General features: G+C 36.8%; 1 protein-coding gene across 3 annotated transcripts in view; it reads left to right on the forward strand.

Moving 5' to 3' along the window:
- The window catches only part of pik3cd (phosphatidylinositol-4,5-bisphosphate 3-kinase, catalytic subunit delta), a 70211-nt gene that overhangs the window by 29566 nt on the left and 21735 nt on the right, over positions 1–18910 (forward strand). For 2 of the 3 annotated variants that reach the window (XM_062054288.1, XM_062054287.1), the window contains exons 8-12: positions 2441–2662; positions 7176–7272; positions 16262–16392; positions 16455–16505; positions 16591–16758. In XM_062054288.1, the coding sequence (XP_061910272.1) occupies positions 2441–2662; positions 7176–7272; positions 16262–16392; positions 16455–16505; positions 16591–16758 (669 nt within the window). Of the gene's footprint in view, positions 1–2440; positions 2663–7175; positions 7273–14888; positions 14909–16261; positions 16393–16454; positions 16506–16590; positions 16759–18910 lie in introns of those variants that run through there. The other variant, XM_062054290.1, reaches the window with a different exon arrangement.

The following is an 18910-nucleotide window of genomic DNA, read 5'->3' on the forward strand; positions in this document are numbered from 1 at the left end:
TCCTTTGAGCAGATTGAGTTTCTGGAGCATCACATTTGTGGGGTCAATTAAACGCTCAAAATGGCCAGAAAAAGAGAACTTTCATCTGAAACTCGACAGTCTATTCTTGTTCTTAGAAATGAAGGCTATTCCACACAATTGTTTGGGTGACGCCAAACTTTTGAAAGGTAGTATATATATATATATATATATACTCCCCGGCCAAATTGTTTTAACCCAATGCGGCCCCCGAGTCAAAAAGTTTGGGGACCCCTGCACTAGAGAGTTCTGGTTGGACAGTTTTTCACTGGACACATTTCCAGCGTTGTTGCACTAGTGAGCCACGGATGAGGAGATTCTGCTCCGTTATTGATTTAAGTAAAGTCTGAATGTCATTAAAACTCCCGTCCTTGCACGCTACACCGCTACAACAAAGATGACGGGGAGAAGACGCTGCCGAAGGTGAGCCACGTAAATAAGACCGCCCACAAAACGGCGCATCCTGAAGCGACTGTCAGAAAGTGGCTCGAAGATGATCTGTAAAACATAATCTATGTAACATTTTCACCAAAGAACCACCATTACATGTTATGTAGACCACAAGGAAGTGTTTTAAATTTAGAAAAATATCATATAATTGACCCCTTTAATGTGCCTTTTGTATGAAAACAAGACCTGAATAGACCCACTCATCGGCAGTGCGCCTTATAATCTGGTGCGCCCTGTGGTCCAGGAAATATGGTAGATGAACAGCTCTAATACATTTTTAAATTACTTTTAAAAAATTGTTTTGTTTAAAAAAAAAAAAAAAAAAAATTCTTCCCAAACACTTAATAAAGTCGAAAACAAATAAGGCAAGTGAAGTATTCCACCCTTCTCTTTTCTAAAGTCAATCTGTACAGAAGATATTGGCACCTCCATCACCATATGATTTGCTTGAGTGGCTGGACAAGACCGATTTTTTTATTTTTTTATGGATTTTTGGTAACACTTTAGTATGGGAAACATATTCTAAGTAACAACGACTTAATTAAGAGTTATTTGGACACTGGGGTAACATATTGTAAGTAACAATCACTTAATTTATAGTTATTTGGTTAGGGTTTGTGTTAGGGTTAGTGTTAGGGTTAGAGCAGTGGTTCTTAACCTGGGTTCGATCGAACCCTAGCGGTACGGTGAGTCAGGCTCAGGGGTTCGGCGGAGGTCAAGACACACCCGACTCATCGTGTAAATAAAAATTTCTCCCTATCGGCGCATTGCGGATACGGCAACAGCAGAAGTCACTCTGATTTGCAGTTGTGTAATTTGTTGTGAGTTTATGCACTGTGTTGGTTTTGTTCTTTGAACAAGGTGTTAATTTTGTGCACCAGTAAAAAAACATGGTAACACTTTAGTATGGGGAACATATTCACCATTAATTAGTTGCTTATTAACATGCAAATTAGTAACATATTGGCTCTTAACTAGTCATTATTAAGTACTTATTAATGCCTTATTCGGCATGGCCTTATTATAACCCTACCCTGGCCCTAACCCTCTAACCCTAACCCTAACCAAATAACTCTAAATTAAGTCTTTGTTACTTAGAATATGTTCCCCATACTAAAGTGTTACCAAAAACATGTAACTTTGTCTTGAATTTGAAAAAAAACATTTTATTTTTCACTAAAGAAGGGTTCGGTGAATGCGCATATGAAACTGGTGGGGTTCGGTACCTCCAACAAGGTTAAGAACCCCTGGGTTAGAGGGTTAGGGTTTGGGTTAGAGTTTGGGTTAGAGGGTTAGGGTTAGCGTTGGGGTTAGGGTTGTTGTATAATAAGGCCATGCAGGATAAGTACTTAATAATGACTAATTAGGAGCCAATATCTTACTAATTTGCATGTTAATAAGCATCTAATTAATGGTGAATATGTTCCCCATACTAAAGTGTTACCCCACTGGGGTGAGTTTTCCTTGCCCTTATGTGGGCTCTGTACCGAGGATGCCGTTGAGGCTTGTGCAGCCCTTTGAGACACTTGTGATTAAGGGCTGTATAAATAAACATTGATTGATTTTGTATCATCACAAATAAGAATCGCGATTAATTTGAAAATCAACATTTTTTTGACACCCCTAGTTATTATCCAGTAATTTGCTGTGAACTCACAGTGAAACTGTCTACAGAGTATGTATGACTCATGACAAATTTGTCACATAATGAGAGATCCGTCATGTCTGGTTGGCAGGCAGATGCATGAAAACACGCCCCCGGGGGAGAAAAGGGGCCTACGTAGTCAGGGCAGACGTGGGCTATCTTGATTTGGCAAAGGGCAGGACATGAATATTGGATTTTGACGATTGTTTCTGGTAGACTGAAGGGAAAGGCAACGTGCGCACCCTTTGACTCATCGCCTGAGTGACACAGGAAGCTCTTAATCATCTCGTCAAGCCTGTAAATGTTCCACTCATGTGTGTCCCGCAGCTGGTAGTGCAGGCTGGCCTCTTCCACGGCAGCGAGCTGCTCTGCAAGGTGGTCACCAGCTCGGAGGGGGCGGTGTCCTCCGAGCCCGTCTGGCGCCAAAAGCTGGAGTTCGACATAAACGTGGCGGACCTGCCGCGCATGAGCCGCCTGTGCTTCGCCCTTTACGCCGTCTTCGACAAGGCCAAGAAGCCCCGTGGCACCAAGAAGAAGAATAAGAAAGCGGTGAGCCTACTGGGGCCTTCCAGGAGATGAAGTGTGTGTGTGTGTGTGTGTGTGTGTGTGTGTGTGTGTGTGTGTGTGTGTGTGTGTGTGTGTGTGTGTGTGTGTGTGTGTGTGTGTGTGTGTGTGTGTGTGTGTGTGTGTGTGTGTGTGTGTGTGTGTGTGTGTGTGTGTGTGTGCGTGTGCGTGTGTGTGTGTGCGTAGGGACGGAATTTGTTTGGGGCCCCATTTTGGTCTTTGATATTACTTATTTATTATCATTATTATTAGATTCCCCAAGAGCCCCCATCACTGCCCCACATAAATACACTCACTATGTACACTCACTACCCAAAAAACTAATTCTTGACCTACAGTCGTCCCTCATTTATCGCTGTTAATTGGTTCCAGACAAGACTGATAAAGGAATTTTCGCGAAGTTGGAACCATTAATTATAAATGAAATATTTTCAAGTTCTTTGTCCAAAACAATTCATACGCCCATCAGTTTATATTGTAGATTTTATTGTCACCTCTATGGTTTATATTTAATACAAAGCAATGATTAGATGGCTAAATTATTGTGTAAAAATTGACTGATTGTATATTATGCTATTTGTTTTTTTTTTCAGTAATTTAATTAGAGTTCAAATGTTCCCAATTTTTTTCTATTATAGGGCACTATTTATTCCGCACATTCTGCCTAGCAACAACTCTCATGACATGTGTATTCAATGTTCTAAATAATTGATCAGAATATAATATTAAGTTACAAGCATTCTTTATCATGGTGCAAAAAATGCTCTTCCTGACAATTGTCAGGTATATCAATGTTGTGAATTGTAATTTTCCCAGCCCATTCAACAAATACAAATTCCCTTTATTTCAAAAAAGTCATCATTTTAAAAATAAATTGATACAATAGTTAGATTAAATTGATGCTATGTGAGGAGACGGTTCCAGACAAGATTGTGATAAATGAATTTTCGCGAAGTTGGAATAATTAGTTATAAATCAAATATTTTCTTAGCTAGAACATATTGCTGTTTACTACCTTATAAATATATATATATATATATATTTTCAACTTAATGAGAGTGCCTTAGTCACCCTTTAGTCACCTTTACACTGTGGTAAAGCTTCCTGAGGCTGAGCCTATCCGTGGACATGATACTAAATAGCGCTCACTGATTGGTTTGGTCTAGTCTAATGAACAATACTGCTGTAGTATTGATTTTTTTTATTTTATTTAGCTATTTTATGCTTCATAATACTTAATTCCGGACCAAAAAATTTAGAATATGCTTAAAAAATATGATATCCCCAAAAAATCTGTGATGTGGTGAAGCTGCAATATTTGAAGCGTAATGTGGCGAGGAGCAACTGTAATGTTGTTAAAATATAGCTTTTTCCGACATGTCAAAACCTTAATAATGTTTTTGTATGCAGCTTGTAACGTCTCCAAGATTTTATGTGGAAAAAAATGTTCTGATTAACTGTTTCATGTAGGATTATCAATTATTATAATAACATATCCTCATTATAATTCTAATTATTAGTGCATCGACCGGTGCTTAAGTTTTCCCTGTCTTTCAAAACTAGTGAGGCTTCTGTTTCGAACTTTTATCATGATTCCTTGAACGCAACACATTTATGTGCAATGTCACAGAGGTGTCAAACTCGTTTTCATTGAGGGCCACATTGCAGTTATGGCTGCCCTCAGAGGGCCACTTGTAACTGAATAATTTATAAATGTAAATGTATAAAGATTCGCCTCATGATATTTTACACAAAAAAATTATATTTTTGTTTACGTACACTGTAAAAAAAAACAAAAAAAACAAGCAGCTCGGCCGCCAAAATGGTTTTTACAACGTTAAATTGGTTGTTATTTTTTACAGTGCGCAGTTTGATGGATAACTTGTCAAACAGATATTTAAGTATTTATTTTTATTTTAACAAAAATGTTTGAAATGTTTGATAATATAATATTGGTTGCATTATTAGATAATATCAAAGTTTAACAAATGTGAAGTGAAGTGAATTATATTTATATAGCGCTTTTCTCTAGTGACTCAAAGCACTTTTACATAGTGAAACCCAATATCTAAGTTACATTTTCAAACCTGTGTGGGTGGCACTGGGAGCAGGTGTTTTAAAGTGTCTTGCCCAGGGACACAACGGCAATGACTAGGATGGCAGAAGTGGGGAATCGAACCTGGAATCCTCAAGTTGCTGGCACGGCCACTCTACCAACCGAGCTATACCGCCCCAAATATGCAATTACATGCGGTACATATATTTTTTCTTACATACTGGAAAGAACAAATACATTTATGAAGAAAAGATCAAATACTTTGTTGATGCATATAGATCTGGTCCCCGGGCCTTGAGTTTGACACTTGTGTCATAGAGTGTTTATGCAACGAGCCAGCCCTTTGTGTGTGCGTGTGCGTGCGTGCGTGCGTGCGTGCGTGCGTGCGTGCGTGCGTGCATGCGTGCGTGCGTGCGTGTGTGTATTCTTGTATTTCTACCATTCTTGAGACATCAACAAGGAAATGTACATTCTATATGAGGACCGGTGAACAAGTTAGGACCGAAATCATGGTCCCAATACGGAAAACCATTGCATCTAATAGAGAGCCAAATACTAGAGTCTGTGAACATTGCTCCAAAGTCAGGATTTTTAGTTGATTTAATGTGCATACAAAAGTAAACATTGACAGGTGCAAAGGCAGCAATATATGATAAAACAAGACAACAGCTAAAGAAGGACTTCTCTATTAATCCCTGAAAAAAAACACCAGGTGGACAGCTGATTTTACAACTTCCGGTGCTGACGTAAGACAACCCGCGTCCCATATGTGACCAAAGGATGAACAAATACACTACGGTACTAAGACTATAGTGGCCATTAACAGTTAGCTTCTACAGCTGTGTTGCCCAAAGTGTGGCATAGGGTCTATCTGTGGTCTGTGACTCGTTTGTCAACAGCCTTACGGCACATTACAAAAACAAAAAATACAGATCTCATTTGCACCCCTGGTGGTGAAATCTATCAAAATGAGGGGGGTTCCAAAAAGGAGGGATTTTTCAAATTGACTGTGTCGGTTTTAAAAGTGCTCCCCCTCTGGTCAACATATGTAAAAACAAGTGTGTGTCAAAATTTTAAGTGCTCCCCCTTTGGCCAACATATGTAATAACAAGTGTGTGTAAGCAATTGAAATGCGCCCCCTTTGGCCAAAATTAATTTAAAAAATATGTATATAGAGACAAACTGTAATAACTTGAAGTAAATAATGAAGATTAAAAACCAATTACAAACAAAAAATAATATAATTAACTAAAAGCTTACCTTTTTTTATATTTGCATAGTTTGTATATATTATTAATGTTGTAAATACAAAGCTTTATATATCTAGAAAGCGTAGTTCTCAAGAGGTAGGCATTTTTCGGAGGTCTCAAGAAGGTAACAAATACAAGAATGTGTGTCTGTGAGAGCGTGTGTGTGCAGGTGCGCGTGCGTGCGTGTGCGTGTGTGTGTGTGTGAGTGTGTGTGCTTGAGCTGAGCAAGTGTGTTAGGTGGCTAGGCTGTGGTTGATAATGCATCCGCTTCAGCTCTTTTATCTCCAAGGAAGAAGGCGGTTGGCAAACGCTTACAAGAATTTCTCAACTATTTTTTAAAATTACTACGACACCTCCGCCCACTGAGACTTTTGCATTTTAATTTACTTACCATTTTTAAAGCTCTTTTCTGGGAACAAGTGAAGCTGCTAAGACACGTTCCCAATTTTTTTCTATTATAGGGCACTATTTACTCCACACATTCTGCCTAGCAACAACTCGCCTGACATGTGTATTCAATGTTCTAAATAATTGATCAGAATATAATATTGGAAGTTACAAGTATTCTTTAGAATGGTGCAAAAAACGTTCTTCCTGACAATTGTCAGGTATATCAATGTTGTAAATTGTAATTTTCCCAGCCCATTCAACGAATACTAATTCTCTGTATTTCAAAAAGTCATCATTTAAAAAATAAATTGATACAATAGTTAGATTAAATTGATGTCATTAGTACTATGTTAAAAGACGTCCATCTTCCATTAAGAGCCAAAGTTCACCATACACACAGTACATACAGTACATATACAGTACAGTACTAGTGTGATAATTGAAGGGACTACAATTACTAATGTACTTGTTTTGGCTATTAAAGCGTTTTCAATAGCGGCTATGGTCAGTGCATTTAACAACATCACTCAGGTGTGTTTACAAGCCTCACTTCTGCTTTGTGGGCCACTTCTCTCTTCTGTTGCTCAGAAGAGAAGTCCCATGACCAGAAAGACTGAAGGAAGTTGCCTATTTTGGGGCGTGTTTTTTTCATAAATGGGAAGCATCCCTTTCTCTGATTGGGTACATTCAAACCCACATTAGAAGCTATATTTTCATTTGCGCGCTTCTCAACATCATTTAATTTTATTCATGAAATATATAACAAATAAAGTAAATATATGTTTTATATGCATTTTTCCAGGATTGTCCCATAGCCTGGGTGAACACCATGGTGTTTGACTACAAAGACCAGCTGAAGACCGGCGAGGTCCTTTTGTCCGCATGGCCGTCTGTTCCTGGTACTTGCAGAGCCACGTTGCGCAATGCGGTGGTGCACCACAGTTACAAATAAATCCACATTTGTCAACCAATAACCAAATACACATGTAAAAATCATAGTTTGCATTGTATTCCAGTGAACCCAAACCCCCAAAAATCCCTTCCTCTTTGCACTTAGATTTACAGAATTTTTATTTTGATGGATTTATTTGTTATCTACAAAGTCAGAAAAATATTATCAATTAAAAAAATCTTAACTTTTACATACCAACAAAAATATCAAATATAAACTTATTTTTTCTGAATGTATATATATATATATATATATATATATATATATATATATATATATATATATATATATATATATATATATATATATATATATATATATATATATATTTTAAAAATTATATACAATTCAATTAATAATACATCAAATTAATTGCATATACTATATATGACATTTTTTCTTTTCTTTTTTGCTCGGATGCATAAAATATATTCATATATATATATATATATATATATACGTATATATATATATATATATATATATATATATATATATATATATATATATATATATATATATATATATATATATATATATATATATATATATATATATATATATATACGTATATATATATATATATATATATATACGTATATATATATAAATATATATACGTATATATATATATATATATATATATATATATATATATATATATATATATATATATATATATATATGTATGTAATGTAGATATTTTTCAGAATGTATTTATATGTAATCAACAAAAAATACATCCAATTAATTTATTATCATGTTGAATTAAATATATATAGATATAAATATATGGGCATATATACATGTGTGTGTATATATATATATATATATATATATATATATATATATATATATATATATATATATATATATATATATATATATATATATATATATATATATATATATATATATATATATATATATATATATATATATATATATATATATGTGTGTGTATATATATATATATATATATATAATTTTTCAATTGTTTTTTAGGTCAGCTGTATATCTAATGTAAACAAGTCTAAATGTGTATATATATATATATATACTTTGGCAGCTTAGTCACAGATGACCATGCTAATTTACGCTCTTGTGTCAGACACTTATTTCGATTTGATGTTTAATTTTTTATTTGATTTATTTTTATTTTTATTTTTATTTTTTTAATTTTGTAATGGTACTTTAATTATTATTAATAGTTTTTTTTTGTTTTTTTATTTAAATAGTTTTGTCATCCTATTTTAGTCAATTATTAGTAATATCCTTTCAGTTTTAATGAGTGTTGTAATTATACAATGCACATATCTAATTATAATTTTCACATTTTAACTTGATGTTTTGTTGATACGGTACATTCATGTTTGTTGACAACGCCTAGCATGGCTGTACAAGCCAATTCTTGAGTGACAGTCCCTGTTGCACTTAGTGCAAACATGTGTAGAGACTTCATCCCGCTCCTGCTGTGCGATGGTATTTGCAGTATGTTTCCTCCTGTCTCTCTTCTCCTCTGCGAGCTGGCCCCTTCTCAAATCAGCCTCTGCGATACCCCGTCTAACCGCTTGACGCCAGACACTTCGGTTCTCCGCCTGTATCTCCCAACTGTCCAAGGGAATATTACACGCCTTTAAATCTCTTTTGCATGCGTCCTTGAACCGGAGGGAGGGACGACCAACATGTCTGGAACCAGCAGCCAGTTGTCCATACATAATGTCCTTGGGAAGCCGTCCGTCCTCCATCCGCCGAACATGTCCCAGCCATCGAAGACGGCGCTGGCTAAGAAGAGAGTTCATGCTATGGATATTAGCCCGCTGAAGAATGACACTGTGTGGAATATGGTCTTGCCAATTAATACCAAGGATACGTTTGATGCACCACATGTGAAAAGCGTTAAGTCGACGCTCTTGTCTCATGTAAGTAGTCCAGGTCTCGCTTCCGTAGAGTAAAGTGCTGAGAATGCAGGCCTGATAAACTCGGATCTTTGTATGTTGAGTAAGAGCGTTGTTTTCCCATACTCGCTTTGCTAGTTTAGCCATGAGGGTATTTGCCTTTCCAAGCCTCCTGTCAAGTTCAACATCAAGCGAGAGTTTATTGCTGATTGTCGAGCCTAGGTATATAAAATTATCTACTAATTCTAAAGTGACACCATTCATCTTGATAGCAGGATTTGCAGCACCTTGAACACTGACATTGGTTTTCTGCAGGCTAACTATAAGTCCAAACTGTTCACAAGCATTCGCAAAACAGTCACTTAGACGTTGTAAGGCTTCTTTGGTGTTGGTAACAAGAGCAGCATCGTCTGCAAAAAGCATCTCTCGGATTAACACTGACCTTTCTTTTGGTTTTCGCACGTAATCTTGCCAGATTGAACAATTTGCCGTCAGACCGTGTGTGTAGATAGACACCCTCAATGGATGTGTCAAAAGCGTAGGACAGGAGTATAGAGAAGAATATTCCAAAAAGAGTTGGTGCTAAGACGCAGCCCTGCTTAACACCACTGTTGATAGAGAAGGAGTCCGAACAGGATCCATCATACAAGACTGTTCCCTTCATGTTGGAATGGAAAGAGATCAACATGCTGAGTAGTTTTGGAGGACATCCAATCTTTTGTAGTAGCTTGAACAGGCCCTTCCTGCTGACAAGATCGAAAGCCTTAGTTAGATCTATGAACATCATGTAAAGAGGTTGACCTTGTTCTCTACTCTTCTCTTGAATCTGCCTGACTGAAAATATCATGTCGGTCGTCGATCTTCCAGCCCTGAAACCACATTGGGATTCAGGATAGATACGATCTGCAAGTATCTGTAGCCTGTTTAGGATTATGCGTGCATAAACCTTTCCAACGATGTTCAAGAGAGAAATTCCTCTATAGCTATTACAGTCACTGCGGTCCCCTTTATTCTTATAAAGTGACACAATGGTGGCATCACGCATGTCCTGAGGTACTCCTTCTTCCTCCCAGCAAAGACACAGTAATTCGTACAGCGGTTTAAGCAGGGCAGGCTTCCCTTGCTTGATAGCTTCAGGTGGAATGTTATCGTTACCTGGTGCTTTGTCAGATGGAAGTGAATCAATAGCTTTTTCAAGCTCTACCATTGTAGGCACTTCGTCAAGTTCGTCCATGATTGGTAGCTCCTTCGTATAATTTAGAGCAGCATCAGAGACAGTTGTTTCACGGCTGTATAGTTCTTAGTGCTCCACCCATCTGACCATCTGTTCTTCTCGATTGGTAATCTTCTCCCCTATCCGAGATTTAATTGGAGTAGTCCGTTTTATAACAGGTCCTACTGCTTTCTTTATACCATTGTACATGCCACGGATGTTACCAGATTCAGCACACATCTGGATACCTTCGCAGAGCTGCTGCCAATAGTTGTTTGCACACTGTCTGGCAATGCGCTGTGTGGAACAACGAGTACTCGAGTGTTGCAAGTGACTGAGCATTTGGACATCGCTTGTATGCCAAAAATGCTTTGCATTTGGCCTCAATTGCTGGTTCCATGATTGGTAGATAGGCATTAAACCAGTCGTGACTAGTTCTTTCCCTCTTCCCAAAAGTAGAAATAGCTGTATTGTAAATTGCTTCTTTAATGGCGTTCCATTTTGCTGTAGCATTATGCTCCGGCAGGTTTTGAAGAGCTTGGTCCAGGGTTGGTACATAATCATCCACCTTGCATGAAATTGACATCTTTGATGTGTCAATGCAGGTACGACTCTTTGCTTTGGAGCGATGAATTTTACGGGGCTGTAGGCGCACTTTGGCGCTCACAAGGGCATGGTCCGTATTGCAATCTGCACTATGATAGCTTCTAGTAATAAGAATGTTATTTAGTGACGACCGCCTAGTGATTATCAGATCAAGCTGATGCCATCGATGAGACCTGGGATGTTTCCATAATACTTTGTGCGATGGTTTGCTCTTAAAAAAGGTGTTTGTAATACAGAGGTTGTGATAGGTGCATAGCTCCAGCAGCCTCTGGCCATTTATGTTCATCTTTCCGATGCCATGGTGTCCCAAGCAAGATGGCCATGATGCATGGTCTGCACCTACTCTGGCATTAAAATCGCCAAGGACGATTAAGCACTCGTCTTTAGGAAAACCCTTGATCTGCTCATCAAGTTGCTCATAGAATCTATCTTTAATCTCCTCAGTTGAAGAAAGAGTAGGAGCATAGACACTGATAATGTTCACTGGACCTGTAGCATTGCTGAGACAGATAGACAGCAATCGCTCGGTACCTCCTGATGGAGGTTCCACTGATGCCAAAAGTGTGTTTCTGACTGCAAAACCAACTCCTTGCTGACGAGGCTCCTCAGGTTCTCTACCTTTCCAAAAGAATGTATAGTTAGCCTCTCTGAGAGACCCACTGGAGGCTAGCCTAGTTTCTTGAAGAGCAGCTATGCTGACATCAAGCCTGGCAAGCTCCTTATCTATGATGGCCGTCTTTCTGCCGTCGTCCACTTCACGAAGGTCATCAGAGATTCCTGTACACATTGTTCGCACATTCCAGCTTGCTAATCGAAGAGCTGGAGTCTTCTTTCTTTTCTTGTTTTGTTTGTCTGGTACATAAAATTAACCGTCTGCTTTTCATGCCTTTGCAGTACACTAAGCTCCAGGCACCCACTGAAGCAGGCAAACGTTGGCGGGACGACACCTTTTTGACCAGGGGCTGCCTGGCTTAAGGCGGACGGTAGTCGACCGATGAGACACGATGATCCCTTCCACCGTCGAAACTGACCCGTGGTGCCCCTTTCCTACGCCAATTGGATGGGGGCTTATAACCCGTAACTGTCAGAATCCGTGTTGTTTCCACACTTGGTTAAAAGTGAAGCTGGAGTGTCCTCTCCAGAGCGTAAGCCTGGGCATTACATACGGAGATCCTGGGTTGCCCAGTCGTCAGGATCCCCCTCTCGGCCTTGCTGATAAAATCCAAAGGAATGCTGAGCATGACGTTTGGCATCAGGTTGGCAGCAGGAGCTGCCGAAACAGTGTTTGCAAGGCACCAATCCGCCTTCGGGGCTCCACTCCTGATTTTGGAAGGTTTACTCCTTTACACATGGTCGTTGAGTCTATATATATGTATAGACCTCCTCCGCCCTGGCCGTTTGCTGGTTTGTTCAGCTCATCCGCCCAACGGTGCAGTGTAAACACCAAGTCTACGGGTATTACATACCCAGGTTTGTAGTCAGAGTTGTCCTTCTCCTAGGAAGACGTCCGGCCAAGGATGTTGAGCTCTTCCTACCATGCTAGATGGCCGATGGGCGAGTGCCCTTTGGCCTTTGGCGAATCTTGTTTTTGCTTCCACCAGGGTGTCTAGCCACCCACCTCAACAGCCCCAGTTGGGGACTGATGGGAGTGCCAGTTGAGTCGCCGGCAGCCCGACCCTGAAACAGGTTGTACTGGATTACAGGTTACCAGTAGCAGATCCAACCGACCTGACCTGACCCTGTTATTTTCAAACATGCCAGAGGCCAGAGGTGTGGACTCGAGTCACATGACTTGGACTCGAGTCAGACTCGAGTCATGAATTTGATGACTTTAGACTCGACTTGACAAAATGTAAAGAGACTTGCAACTCGACTTAGACTTTAACATCAATGACTTGTGACTTCACTTGGACTTGAGCCTTTTGACTTGACATGACTTGCTACTTTCCCCAAAACCCAAAGCTTAAAAAGTTATTTGGGAGCGCTCCGTATCTTTCATTTTGTACATGTCTGTCTGTCTATCAGCGTGTGTGCTGCCTGTCAGCTGGTGTGCTGTCAGTACAACAGCCAATCAAATTAGTTATACGTTGTTTTCATCACACAGCATTCATCCAATCAAATTGCAGGACAACCACCGAACAAGAGTTGTCAAACAGTGCGGCAGAGAGAAACAATTATGCCAAAGTTGGTTTCGTTCGGGTATAAAAACTACGACTTGGTCAACAAAAAACGAATTGCGTATGCAAATCACGCAGTTCGAATATTACAGACGGAGACGCAACAACTTCCAACTTCGTTCGACATTTGAAGTTGCCCAAAGAAGGGTAAGTTTTGAATGTAAGATAACGTTTATTGGCTAAGTAACATGACTTTTATTTGCTGTGTAGTTAAATCAGTGAGGCTGTAAACTCACTGCTAACGTTATAACCATAGACATGTTTTAAGGGTACGCAGCATCGAGCGCTACTGCCTACTGGCGCAGACGAGACGCGGGGCCGCCATCTTGGAGTGGTGATCCGCTCCACTCAGTGCAATTCATTTGTCAGGAGCAATGAACTGTCAGCGCATTTAATTCATTTTACCTCACTGAATACCACTGATTTTCACGCGGTTTTTTGTCATACGTGTAGCTATGATAACGGACACATGTTTTGGCAAGTTTTATTATTCATAGTTTGCTTAACAGTAATATAATATTCTTATACGCTATAAGTGACCAGACGTCCGAGATCAAAACTGGGAATATAATCCCAGAGAAGGGGGAAACAACGGTAAGCTATTTTTAAATTGAAGAAACAATATGATTAGGTTATATATACATGCGTATATCCTACATAAACAATGTATGAATACATTAGATATCTATATATCCTAGGGACCTATAGACTGTATCTCTGTTGCTGCAGCAGCAGAGAGTTTATTCTGTCTTGACACTGTGTATTGATATTTTGTATTACATTCTTCCCTTAAATGATAATGTTTACAGTGATTGTTATGTATTTTTTATGTATGTCGCTTTGGATAAAAGCGTCTGCCAAATACTTAAACATATATAAACACCTGAAAGTCTTTATATCAGCTAAAACCACCAATTTGTTTCACTACATTCAGAATAAAACCAAATGCTGTTTTACCCAACAATGTTAGTATTTGAATATTGTTACTTGAAGACTTATTCCTGGTTACAATTATACTGTTAAGAAAGTATTGTCTTATATTTTGCCTAAAATGAGAGTGCATCATAATCAGTGGCGGCTGGTGAATTTTGTTTTAGGTGGGGCTGAAAGTTTGTAAACCAAACCCCTGTAGGGGCGTCATCCTCCCCCAGAAGATTTATTTGTGATTTTCACATACAAATATTGAATATCTTTGCTCCTTCTCAACTCTGTGGTAATATTATTTTCATAAAATACAACCAATAGTATGTTAATGTTTGTTTTTGCAAATGTGTTTATTCTGTAAAGGAATGAGTTAAATGTTTAAAATTGTTTAAACTATTAAAATTACTGTTAATAGTGCTATTATGAATTGCAATGTCAGCACTATTTTTTTTCTTGCAATTTCAAATGCACTTGTTTTAATAAATAAATACAGCGTTTTAAAAGCATACACAATCTGTGTAAAAATATTAGTCTGTGGTTAAAAGGACTTGAAAGGACTCGAAACTCAAAATGCATGACTTGGGACTCGACTTGAGACTTTCCAGTCTTGACTTTGGACTTGACTCGGGACTTGCCTGTCTTGACTCGGGACTTGACTCGAGACTTGAGGGCAAAGACTTGAGACTTACTTGTGACTTGCAAAGCAATGACTTGGTCCCACCTCTGCCAGAGGCTGTTCACCTTGGAGACCTGCTGCGGATATGGGTACGGCCTGGCGCGAGATTTACACCTTCTCCCCCGGATTTTCCTTATCTTGTTAGTTTCTTTTCCTCCGCTTAGTGATATGCTTAAGTTCAGCGGGTTCGCGCCAGGCCGTACCCATATCCGCTGCAGGTCTCCAAGGTGAACAGCCTCTGGCATGTTAGAAAAATTATATATATATATATATATATATATATATATATATATATATATATATATATATATATATATATATATATATATATATATATATATATATATATATATAATTTTTCAATTGTTTTTTAGCTCAGCTGTATATCTAATGTAAACAAGTCTAAATGTGTGTGTATATATATATATATATATATATATATATATATATATATATATATATATATATATATATATATATATATATATATATCATATACAGTATATTAGATATATATAGACAAACATTATTTAGTATAAATATATATTTTTTCTAAATGTATGTATAATTCATATATATTTGAATAACAACAAAAATGATGTCCAATTCAATTATTTCAATTATTATTACTGTATATGTATGTATAATATTTTGTCTTTTATTGCCCGCATGTATATCTAATACAACATTACAGATATATATACATACATATATTTACAGTATATATATAGTGTATAGTGTATATATATATATATATATATATATATATATATATATATATATATATATATATATATATGTATGTGTGTATGTATGTATATATATACACATATATTTACAGTATGTATATATATATACAGTATATAACACAAATTATATGCAGTCTTTTTTTAAAATTTATGATTAAATACATGTATTTATAATCTTTTTTGTTTCGCTCAAATGTAGTATAAAATCACTTTTTGCTTTTTAGGAGTTATTACCTTTATATTGTGAATCTGTATGGATGCCATCCAGGAATCTTGAGAGGACTTTATTATGAAGAATAATGACAGACTCTAGTCATATAATACAACTGTGGATTTCATCAGGTAAATATCTTGAAAAGTTCCAAAAATATTAAACATTAACTGGAAAGTCTACCTTCAAAATTTGGGAATTATGTTAAATAGAACAGTTTCCTTTATAAAAACATTACAATATTCAGCGACAGTTCTGCTTACCAAAAGTGGCCCACTCAACTGCTCGCATTCCACGCCAGCGAGCTGGGTTTCTAACCCATTTAAAGTTTACCATTTTACCCATTTACCATTTTTAAAAAATCACATCTTTAATCAAATTTAAATATTTGATTTAACAATGAATTTGAATTAGTAATTGTCATGTAAATCCCCATATGCTCATGAATTGTGGTTTAAAAGGACTTGACATGTTTGTTCCAGATGACAAAAGTGAACTGTTGAACTCGATGGGAACAGTAGAAAAGAATCCTAATGTGGACAGTGCAGCAGGGCTTCTCATCCGCTTCCCTAACATCAGACCACATCCTCTCTACTATCCTCCTCTTGACAAGGTACGACCGTTGTGATCTTCCTTTATATTTCATCCAGTCAATTCACTCCAATCATCTCCCAGATAAGTGAAATGGAGACAAATGGCGACGCAGCTGTTGTAACCAAAGAAGAGGTCTGCAATATTCAATATTTTACATCTCACATTATTTTGAAGTGGGAAAAGGTAACAGTGTGTCTACTTGTTTTGCTTTCTATAGCACACAAAGTTAAAAGAAATTATGGACAACAAAAACTACACCGAGTTCTTTGAGGACGAGAAGGAGCTGCTGTGGAAGCTGCGCACGGAAGTTCGTGATCGTTATCCGGAAAGTCTTTCCAAGCTACTGCTCATCACCAAGTGGAATAAGAGAGATGATGTTGTTCAGGTATGCCGTTTTATTATTGTACAACCCTTTTCAATAAACTAGCACTATAAATAACCAGAAATATAAATATGATGATATTTACCAGAAACTCTATAAGCGTCTGATTATGTTTTATGGAGTTTAAAAAGCCGTCAGACATTTTTTTTCTGTCTTTTGTCAAATATCTAATTTGTGTATATTTTGAATTATGAATTTTTTTAAATAGATAATCACAATGTTTATAACTCCATCAAATGTCAAATTAAAACTTCAAAATTAGTTTGGACTAATATCAATATTAATAGCCAAATATTTGACAGAGATGTTATTTCATTATACATGATTTTTTAATTGATTTTATTGACACTACAACTGTCCATTGAAAAGCTAGATCTCCAAATTTTGAGTTTACTTTTTAATTGAAACACAAAGAAAAGCCATGTTTTTAATCAATGAAAAAAATTATTTTGTATTTTTGAATAATTAATTATTATATAATAATCTTTTTTTTTAAGTATTTTTTTTAATAATTAATATAATATTATAATTTTAATGTTATATGATTTAATATCCCAGCTGCACTCGAGCGGACAAGTTGCCACCTCATCACAGGGCCAACACAGATTGACCGATTAATCATTAATAATTTATATAAATATTTAAGCAACAAAAATATTTTTTGAAGTTATTGATTAAGGAAAAATGATTACAAAACTATTATTTTCTGGTTTTTAATAAATTTTTGTTTTTGTTTTTTGAGGGTTGTGAATCTTCCAACAACTCATGATTCAATTCTGATTTCGATTCAACACGATTCTCAACTCAAACCAATTCTCACAGTAAATTATTTGGTATAAAAATTCTAATAAAACCTCTTTAAAACAGGTTACAGGTTACAAAAAATTGTACTGTCTGCTGACGTATGACATGTACACTACTGTTCAAAAGTTTGGGGTCACATTGAAATGTCCTTATTTTTGAAGGAAAAGCACTGTACTTTTTAATGAAGATAACTTTAAACTAGTCTTAACTTTAAAGAAATACACTCTATACATTGCTAATGTGGTAAATGACTATTCTAGCTGCAAATGTCTGGTTTTTGGTGCAATATCTACATAGGTGTATAGAGGCCCATTTCCAGCAACTATCACTCCAGTGTTCTAATGGTACATCATTGGCTCAGAAGGCTAATTGATGATTAGAAAACCCTTGTGCAATCATGTTCACACATCTGAAAACAGTTTAGCTTGTTACAGAAGCTACAAAACTGACCTTCCTTTGAGCAGATTGAGTTTCTGGAGCATCACATTTGTGGGGTCAATTAAACGCTCAAAATGGCCAGAAAAAGAGAACTTTCATCTGAAACTCGACAGTCTATTCTTGTTCTTAGAAATGAAGGCTATTCCACAAAATTGTTTGGGTGACTCCAAACTTTTGAACGGTAGTGTATGCGCAGCGAGTAAGCGCGGAGATGGCCTTAAAAATGTATTTCTAAAAATTGTTTCTTAAAAATGTATTAAATAACACATTTTTAAATATATTTGAAAAGATTCCTGAAATGTATGAATTGATTTAGAGTTTAATTAATGAGAATCACTATTCAGATGTAAATAGATTTTTTCAGCACCCCGAAAAAACATATTTAAAAACCCTTAAGAAATATTGTTATGGTTATTGATTACATTTATTTTATTTTATTTTTCTTTGATTAATGAAAAAAATGTTTTTTTTAAATGTGCTTTTCATCAGACATCAACTATGTTGAATTCTCTTTGTTCTATCCATAACCAGAAATCCCAGGTTAATATGTCCAAAACGTTCGGCAGCAGGTCTTCATATACTGTGTAATGTAACATCGTTGTTGGAGGCAAATATTCTCAACATGTGATGCAAATCAGGGGTGTCAAAGTCAAGGCCCGCCAGATCCGGCCCGCGAATGAATTATCTATGGCCCCCGGGATGATATTTGATTAGTATTAGAACCGGCCTGCAGGCCACAGCCGCCTGCTGCTGTTTTGCACGCACCAATACTCCATCAGTGTTGGCGCTAGGAATTTTCAAAATGTGGTCTCAGGGACTCCATCAAGTCATAAAAATGGAGTCCCACAGTACATTTTTGGGGTCCCATTTTTTTGTAACCATTTTGAAAACAAATAATAAATGTATGCATTAT

This window comes from Entelurus aequoreus, linkage group LG07 (genome assembly GCF_033978785.1).
Source record: "Entelurus aequoreus isolate RoL-2023_Sb linkage group LG07, RoL_Eaeq_v1.1, whole genome shotgun sequence".
Lineage (NCBI taxonomy): Eukaryota > Metazoa > Chordata > Actinopteri > Syngnathiformes > Syngnathidae > Entelurus > Entelurus aequoreus.